This window comes from Condylura cristata, unplaced genomic scaffold, assembly GCF_000260355.1.
Source record: "Condylura cristata isolate star-nosed mole 26May11 unplaced genomic scaffold, ConCri1.0 scaffold00015, whole genome shotgun sequence".
Classification (NCBI taxonomy): domain Eukaryota; kingdom Metazoa; phylum Chordata; class Mammalia; order Eulipotyphla; family Talpidae; genus Condylura; species Condylura cristata.
The window spans coordinates 1944921-1953546 of NW_004567116.1; the positions used below are offsets into that span (position 1 = coordinate 1944921).

The following is an 8626-nucleotide window of genomic DNA, read 5'->3' on the forward strand; positions in this document are numbered from 1 at the left end:
GCCGGCCGAGCCCAGCCGCCGCCCGCAGGCCGCGCTTTGTTCCTTCCCCGACTCCGCCGCTCCGCCTCTGCCCGCCCCTGGGGGCGGGGCCTTTCTTAAACGGGCACCGCGCCGCCCGCAACAGAGGAAAAGGGGGTGAGCGCCCACAAAACGGGATGGAGGGAAGAGCGCGGGAGCGATTCCGTCATAGCTCCTTCTGCCCCTTCTCCGCGGCTCAGTCATTCTGCCCAGTAACTCCCAAGGAAAAGGATCTAAAACTGGGCCGTAATTGGCCCCTAAAGGGCAAGCTGGTGGACTATCAGGGAGAGGCCTGGGTGGGATCAAAGATGGCACAGCATGGGCCCTCGGGGGGGGGGGGGAGCTACCAAGGGGGCTGGAGCCCCAAATCCCACTTAAAGACTGCTAAAGGACTGCAGGGATCGTCGCCAAGCCCTCTTCCCCGCCCTCCTCTGAGTGGGGAAACTGCTCCACTCCTCTCTCAGGGCATCAGAGAGGGCTGACGGGTTGGGTACGAGGCAAAAAGCAAGGAAAAGGAAAGGCAAGTGGAGCTGAAGCCAACATGCTACTCCCAGAAGCAGAACAAACCACACGAGAGGAACAGCTGTTTTTCTGGAGGTTTTTCTCAGGAGGGGTTTAGTGTTGCAGCTGCCGAAGGCTGTGCAGGGCCTCGGCACAAGCCCGAATGAGGCTACACACCTGGATACTAGTCTCCAGGGAGGTGCTAGAGCCTAGCTCAGCCGAGGCCCAGGTCAGTTTCTGCAGGAGGGCCTCCTGTGTGGAGGCTACCACATCTGCATCTGGAGGGGCTGCAGGAGGGGGTGGTCCCTGGGCTGCCTTGAGCCCGGCTGCAGCTCCCTCACAATGCTCTGGGCGGGGGACAGGGGGTTGAGGGGTGGGTCGAGACCCCAAGGGGAGCTCTGAGGCAGAGGCAAGCTGGTGCTCCCGGGCTTGGGAGAGGGCAGCCTGGGCATTCAGAGCTGAAAGAGGAAAAAGTGGGTAGAATGGTCAGATGCCTGCCCACCAAAGCCCCGAGTCACTTCCTTGACCTTCCCCGCGACTGAGCTGTTTCCCCTGCCTCTCTGTAAGGCCATTTTCTTCCTTGTATCAGTTACTTCTACTTTTGCTTCATTTCTCCCATCAGGACTAATCCTGATAAACTTGGACTCTCCCATCGTGATGGCACACAGAAGGCGTCTGATGCTCGCACTGAAGGCATGGCCCTCTCCAGAGCTGACAAAAAAAGGCGCCCTGTCTCCGCCCCACCCACGACTCCACTGTCACCTAGTGTTCCCTGGCCTGCATCACCACGCTTCTCCACCAGCCACGCTCGGCCCCTCACCCGGATTATCTTTATCCACGTCTGAGTCGAGCTCCTGACAAGCCACGCAGTAGATTTTCCGTTGTTTGTCTTGGAGGAGGATCGTCTAGGAGCCAGAAAGCATCAGGGTGAGACGACGGCCCAAGGGGTACAGAGGGAGAGTTGGGAGGGGCCGTGAGGCCTGGTCCTCGGGCCCCTCGCGGATCTCACGTCCCGTGTCTCTCCTCACCCCGCAGTCCGCGCACGTCTCGCCCAGCATGCGGTAACCACGCAGCAGGTAGTCGCCCATGAGCCGGGAGATGCGATCCTGCCGCTCCCGCCGCGCCTGCAGCACCTTGGTCTCCGCTTCGGTTGGGGGCTCCCAGGAGAAATCGTCGACGTCTGTGGGGAGAGAGGCACAAGGGGCCAGGGAGTCTCGCCCAGTGGGTTGCCTCCCGTACCCCGCAGCAATAAGCCCGCGCAGCCCAAGCCCTCACCGGCGCCGTTTAGGGCCATGTTGCCGTTCTCGCCGACAGACTCACCGGAAGTGACGCATAAGCCGCGCGCCTTGCGCCTGGCTCCGCCCCTTCCGGATGTGGGGAGGTGAGCGGAAATGACGCTAAGGTACGGCTCCGACGCCGCGCTGCCCGAAGTGGGGCGTGTCGGCCGCACCCATGACCCAGCCCAGTTGGCGCTTCCCACTGAGAACAGAGAAAACAAAAACTTTCTATCGGCGTGGCCAAGGTGGAGGCGTCTCCATGGTAACTACGCTCGGAACCCGGAAATGGCGGCGCCGGGCGGCCCCTCCTGCGTGCCGCGGCTCGAGGGCACTACCTGGCTCGCGAAGTCCGCACCGGCCTCCGCCTCCCCGGCTCTCCCTCCCGCGTGGGCCGAGCCGGGCCGGCGGGGGGTGGCGTCATCGCAGTAACAACGCCACTCGTGGTGGCAAACGGCCCTTGAGCGCGAGGAGCCGCCGCAGGCCTCTTCAACTCGTGGCCGCCTTCTAAGCCGGGCGGCCTAGTTCAGGACTCGCCCCTTCCTGCATGGCCCGTACCCCAGTCCGCTCACCACCCCCCTTTCAAGGCCGGAGACGGACGCAGAGTACACCGCCCCGCGGCCTCGCGAAACCCGAGCCTTCGAGGAGCCGCTGGGCAGCGGGGGCGGTGGGCGCGCTGGGCATGCGCAGTCGGGGCAGAGCGGCTCGGGCTGGGGCCTGCTGGGGCGCGGGCGCCCGCTGCGCGTGGCCCTCGTGCCCTCCCTCGTAGGCTGCTGCCCAGCTTTTGCTCTCTGTCTGCCGAGTTCTCTTCCGTTTCGGTTTGGAGAAGCCGCTGCTGCGGGCGGCAGCCCCGGGTCGGGAGTGGGGCCCTGGCTCTAGACCTGATCTCCCCTGCGGCCTTCCGGGACCAGACGGCCCCTGCTTTCCTGGTCCTGCCTGGGGCTTGAGTGCCCTGCTGGCTCCATCTTCCTACCCCTCCCTGCGGCTGCCATTTTCCGACTGAGGCCGCCTCCTGCTCATCTAGTGGACCCTGCGCCCCTTCTCACACTTGCCGGGCTCGGACTCAGTGTGCCTGCCCCAGGGCCTCATTCTAGGACGTGCTGCCAGGTGACAGGAGAGACACCCCCACCCCCGGCCTTCTGTGGACTCCCGGTCCTCCAGGTCATCAGTGCCTTTGGCTCCCACCCCCACCGTTATACCCTCTGTGTGGTCATGGCCAGCGCCCCCTCAGTGGTCTGTTCTGCCTGGCACCAGCGAAGACTTGCCACATCCTCCCACTTCTTTCCGTTTATCCCTCGTGACAACCTTACGCGGAGGTACTATGGTTGTCCCCGTTTTACAGAGCAGGAACAGGAGTAAGGGCCTCCTGGGCGGTACTGGGCTTAAAGACTCCGCACAATGAAGCTATTGCCAGCCACTGTGACCTGATTTGATCCCCGGTCAGGGAGTGACCCACGTGGCATAGCAGACATCTGTCTTCCCCGCTGCTCCCCTCAGCAGTGGATTTCAGTAGATCTCCCTGGTCTGCTCCCCACTGTCTCTGGTGAATCTTCTCACACCCCACACCTGTGGCCTACACCCCAGTTCTTGTGTGCATAAAGAAATAAAAAATCCTTCAGAAATAAAAGTAAAACATGAGTCAGATCTCCTCACACTTTTGTTTAAATCCCTCAGGTGCTGCATCACATCTGGACAAAAACCCAAAGTCCCTACTCATGCCTTGAAGATCCTAGAAATCTGATCCCTTCATCTCCTTTCACTCTGCTCGTATTACTCCTCTCCCACACTATTCAAGGGGATCCCCATCACACTTCTCCCCTCAGGGCCCCTCCTCCAGTTCCACGAGAGAGTGGACAAGGCACAGACCCAAAATCAATGACCCCTGGGTCTGATTCTAGGTCTGCTGTTCACTGCCTGTGTCCGGCGGAGTAATCTGGACTTCAGTTGTTTCATGTGTAAAGCAGAGGCAGCAGAGAGATCAAGAGACAGTTCTCCACCAGTCTCACTCATGCTGGGCTAGTGAGCAGAAACATTACCTTGGTTCTGGACTGTCCTTTCCGGGGTATTTTATGGTGAGCAGCCTTGGGGGACAGTGGCAGTGGCTCCCTCTAGTGCGAAGGGCAGATATAGATCCTGCCCTTTAAAAAGTACCTGGGTACTCTAAGTTTAGACTCCTCCTCTGCAGCATATATCCGCGCCTATGGAGAGATCCATGTGAGCGCATCTGCATTACCTGCGTGAGACTTGAGGGTAACGACAAGTGACACAAAGATGCCCACACGCATAAGTCTTGGTGCCCGTGAGTGACAGTCCTTTGCCTCTGACACAAATCTTATGTCCTCTGCTTACATCCATGTTTGTGTCACTCTAACTTGTTTATTTCAAAGTATGGTAAAATCAGAGACGTTCCACAGTTCTTTTATTTTTTAATGTTGTTTTTTGCATAGAAGAACTAGGGTATATGCCAGAGGTGGTGATGGGGCTGGGGTGAGAGGGTTCACCAGAGACAGATCCAGGAGTACAACACACTGCTGAGGGGAGCAGCGGGAGACAGGAGGGGTCTGCTGTGCCCTGTGGGTCACTGGCCGGGGATCGAACTCAGGCCATAGCAGTGACAGTGCTGACTTATCCCCTAGGCCACGAGGGAGGCCCCTTTCACAGTTCTTAGCTGTTCTGACCAGGATAGAATGTGGACAGAAACATGGTTTTCTGTGAGAGGAAGGATGAGGACCTCATGGGTTCATTAACAAGTTTTGGAGGGAAAAAAAAACAAAAGAAACAAACAGTAAACCAGATTTTGAGGGAAGGCCAAGTGATTAACTGTACAGATATTGACCAATTTGTAAAATTTACCAACCACAGATCTTCCACTTTATTTCCTGAATGCCAGGAAGAAGAGTCAAAGTCAGTTGCCAGACATTGTCCTGGCTGCTGCTAGCTCTCCTCTGGGTGGGGTTGGGACAGAGGGGCAGCTCCTCACAGTCCAGCGGTCAGTCTCAGTTGCCCATTGCGACAACCAGTACATTCTGGAAGTACAGAAACATCTACAACCTTTCAGACAGCATTTACTGATACGCACACACACAACATGAACAGAGGGAGATTCGCTACTGCTATGGAAAGACACATGAATCAGAACTTTAGCTGGTTCTCTTGGAAGATGAGGGCTGTCCCCACTAGGGCCTGAGTTTGATACCCGGCCAGGGAGTGACCCATATGGCTCAGCAGACCTGTGTTGCCCGCTGCTCCCCTCAGCATTGGACTTCATTGATCTACCTGTTCTGCTCCCTACTCTTGTCTCTGATGAAGCCTCTCACTGCCCCTGCACCTTTGGCCTGTACCCCAGTTCTGTGTGCATAAATAAATCTTTTTAAAAATTAGGCCCTCCGGCCCTCCCTGGTGGCGCAGCGGGTTAAAGCACAGCACTGAGAATCTAAAGCCGCTTCCGCATGAGTTCGATTCCCGCCTGCCCCGGAGGTGACCCCATGGCGCCGCAGACCTCTCCTGACCCCCCGCTGCTCCCCTCAGCAGTGGACTTCGTCGATCTGCCTGTTCTGCTCCCCGCTCTGTCTCTGGTGAAGCCTCTCGCTGCCCCTGAGCCTCTGGCCTGTACCCCAGTTCTGTATGCACAAATAAAATAAATCTTAAAAAAAAAATTAAAACAGCTCTGGCAGCAGTTGGAGGCGCAGGTGAGTGTCAGCGGCAGGCTGCTTATGCGGCTGCACCATGCGGCTGCGGTGCTCACGCAGGATGTCCACACTGCCGGCCTGAGGCTGGGCAGGCTTTCTGTTTTTCACTGTGGTGTGACTTGACCTCACACTTCTATGAAACAGGTGAGAGCTAGAGGACACAGTAATAAACATGATGCCGTGGGCCCTTGAACAAGAGAGGCTTGAAGCGTGCAGGTTCGCGGATGTAAGCCTGGGCTCTATATCAAGGGCCCCGCACTCATGGGTTCAGCCCGAGGATTCAGAACCCAAGGATGTGGACGGCTGCCCAGGGGACTGGATCTTCTTGTATATTCTCGGTTCTGCGGAGGTGCCGCGACACCAGGGGACAGCTGCACTTAGGCTATACAGGGTCCTCCCTGCTGGCGCAGTGGGTTAAGTACAGTGTGATGAAGCTACCTGCAGCCACTTCAGTGCAAGTTCGATCCCCGGCCAGGGAGTAACCCACAGGGTGCAGTAGACCTCTCCTGCCTCCCCGCTGCTCCCCTCAGAAGTGTAGTTTGTCAATCTGCCTGTTCTGCTCCCCACTCCTTAATGAATCCTCTCACTGCCCCTGTACTCCCCGTTTTACAGAGCAGGAACAGGAGTAAGGGCCTCCTGGGCGGTACTGGGCTTAAAGACTCCGCACAATGAAGCTATTGCCAGCCACTGTGACCTGATTTGATCCCCGGTCAGGGAGTGACCCACGTGGCATAGCAGACATCTGTCTTCCCCGCTGCTCCCCTCAGCAGTGGACTTCGTCGATCTGCCTGTTCTGCTCCCCACTCTGTCTCTGGTGAAGCCTCTCACTGCCCCTGCACCTCTGTCCTGTACCCCAGTTCTGTGTGCATAAATAAATAAATCTTTTTTTAAAAAAGTTTTACAGGATTTTTGAGAGCGGGGGAACTGGCCCCTGTAGTCCTGCACTGTTCAGGGTCAACTGTGTCAACACTTGGTGTATGTTGTCTTTGGATCAGACACCACGCTAAGAATTTGGGGGGAGGGCTTCTGTTCTTTCAATTTTCTTTAAAAATTTAAATAAGAACGGGGAATTTAATCTTCCCAAGTTAATTGGTTGCCAAAACAAAATGTGAACTGAGAGAAATGGGATCTGGTTTCTTTCTACAGAGACAGGGATGCAGAAGCTTCTCCAAGGTCCATGGTCCCTGAAATCTGCAGCCGTCTGCAGCCGTCAGCAACCTGGCCTGCCCCACCTCTGTAGCTCAGCCAGAGGCCAGTGGTTGTGATGTCCCTGGGGGCTTCCTAACGGGACACCTGGGGGCTGTTTCTTCTGTATGAAACATCCATGCTCCGCTGGGCCTCCAGACAGCAGCGGTCACAGGAAGACAGTCCTCGGGGCTTCCGCTCCACACTCTAGCTACAGGGGCACCGGGGTGTTTGGGCAAGGCCAACCAGGAGTGGTGCAGGAGTGATCGCTTCTCATCCTCAGGATGATACGTGAGTCGGGTTGTGTCATCCTGCCCAATCTGCAGATGAGGCGGCTGGGCCAGGACAGGCTGAGGGCCTGTCCACATCACCCTGCTGGCGAGCCCATGGGGAGTGCACGTCGGGGCCTGGGTCTCACGGTAGATGCTGCCTGTTTGGAGGTGGAGACTGGCAGACCAGTATTGGGCTTCAGCAGCAAGTAGGCAGAGTCTGTTCCCATTCCAGGAGTCGCTGGAGAGCCGCCTCAGGGCAGGACGGCCCCTGCAGGCCACCAAAAGGGCCCCTCCTCTTACTCCCCAGAGGACTTGAGTCTGATGGTTTTACCTTTCCGAGCCTGTTTCCCCTTTGCAGGGTGGCTGGGAGGATGATGCGGCCCTGTAGTGGTCTCCATTCAGCTGCCTTCTGCGCGCCAGGCCCTGCGCGCGGATCTGCCCACAAGGTGGCGCTCTCAGGAGGCCTGGGGTGGCGGGCAGCAAGCGAAGCTCGAGCCAGGACTCCGGGGCTGCGATGCCATGCGCCCGGGCAGGAGCCCACCCTGTGCGGCTACAGGACAATCAAGGTAGGGTGACAGAGAGGCACACAGAGCGCCTTGGGAGCGCCCCCTGGTGGCACTGTGAAGCTATAGCAGCCGCTTCAGCTCGTTTGATCCCCTCCAGGGAGGGACCCACAGGGCCCGGCAGATGCTCCCCTCAGCAGTGTACTTTGCCGAGCTGCCTGTTCTGCTCCCCACTCTGTCTCTGGTGAATCCTTTCACTGCCCCTGCACCTCTGGCCGGTACCCCAGGTCTGTATGCATAAATAAATAAATCTTTAAAAAAAATCTTTAAAAAAAAAAAGATTTATGTATGCATAAAAGAGTTGGAGCATAGGCCAGAGGTGTGGGGTGGGGGTGAGAAGTTTCACCAGAGACAGAGTGGGGAGCAGAACAGGCAGACTGACGAAGTACACTGCCGAGGGGCGACAGGAGAGGTCTGCTGCGCCCTGGGGGTCCCTCCCTGGCGGGCGTCAAACTCGTGCTGCAGTGGCTGATGACAGCTTCATAGTGCTGCACTTTAACCCCTTGCCCTTCCAGGGAGGCCCCAGATGAATCTTAAACAACACGTATTGAACTCCTTTGTTCTCAAACCTGCTCTCTCCGAGGCAGCATAAAAACCGCGTTTCTTTCCTGGAGCGGGGCAGCTTTGAGGTTATGTCCTGCCTCCTTGCCAACTGATTTGCACTAGTGTCTTCCTCTTCCCAGAACCTGGTGTCAAGGAGCGGACACTGGGTGTTAAGTCCATGCTGCGGCAAGGCCCGCGGGTGAGGAGCGAGAGGCCAAGGGTGTGCTGGTGTCACTGTGCGGCGCAGGGCGGCTCAGCCCGCATCTCCCCTGCACAGTGCCGACGCCCCCTAGAGGCGGGGGCAGACTCCCTGTGACCCCCCCCCTGCCCAGCTCTCTGCCCACCGACCCCCTTGCAGCTGCAGCCCCTGCCAGGCGGGGAGGCTAGGAGGGTGGGAGGTGAGATTTCTTCCCCAGCGCCCCGCTGCAGGCCACGGGTGAGCTCGCACCCTGCGCCGTGGGGGCAGCCCTCCAGCCTTCCAGTTCCGTGCGGGGAACTGGCCCCTCCCGTGCCAGGGTTCCACAGGCCTCGGCGGGCCCCTTGGCCCTCTGCTGCCCAGGCCCCTGCAGCCCGCAAGAGCC

General features: G+C 58.2%; 1 protein-coding gene across 3 annotated transcripts; it reads right to left on the reverse strand.

The window, feature by feature from the left end:
* Positions 1–7: 7 nt before the first annotated feature.
* Positions 8–2487, reverse strand: SSSCA1 (Sjogren syndrome/scleroderma autoantigen 1). Of its 3 annotated transcripts, none has more exons than XM_012725684.1 (5): positions 2132–2485; positions 1840–1998; positions 1548–1699; positions 1340–1424; positions 8–977 (listed from the first exon to the last, which is right to left on the reverse strand). In XM_012725684.1, exons 3-5 carry the CDS (start codon positions 1605–1607, stop codon positions 634–636), a joined length of 489 nt encoding a protein of 162 aa, XP_012581138.1. In that variant the 5' UTR covers positions 1608–1699; positions 1840–1998; positions 2132–2485; the 3' UTR covers positions 8–633. The 3 variants fall into 3 exon arrangements, with proteins under 3 accessions (XP_012581138.1, XP_012581137.1, XP_004682683.1); XM_012725683.1 differs by having other exon boundaries at positions 615–977; positions 1795–1998; positions 2132–2487; XM_004682626.2 differs by having other exon boundaries at positions 615–977; positions 1795–2487.
* Positions 2488–8626: the final 6139 nt, after the last annotated feature.

Bases quoted from the DNA above. Each gene is read 5' to 3' on its own strand.
- SSSCA1 (XM_012725683.1), bottom strand. The intron at 1,425-1,547 runs GTGAGGAGAGAC...TCTGGCTCCTAG, and splicing joins AGACGTGCGCGGACTGCGGG to ACGATCCTCCTCCAAGACAA. The intron at 978-1,339 runs GTGAGGGGCCGA...TTCCTCTTTCAG, and splicing joins CGTGGATAAAGATAATCCGG to CTCTGAATGCCCAGGCTGCC.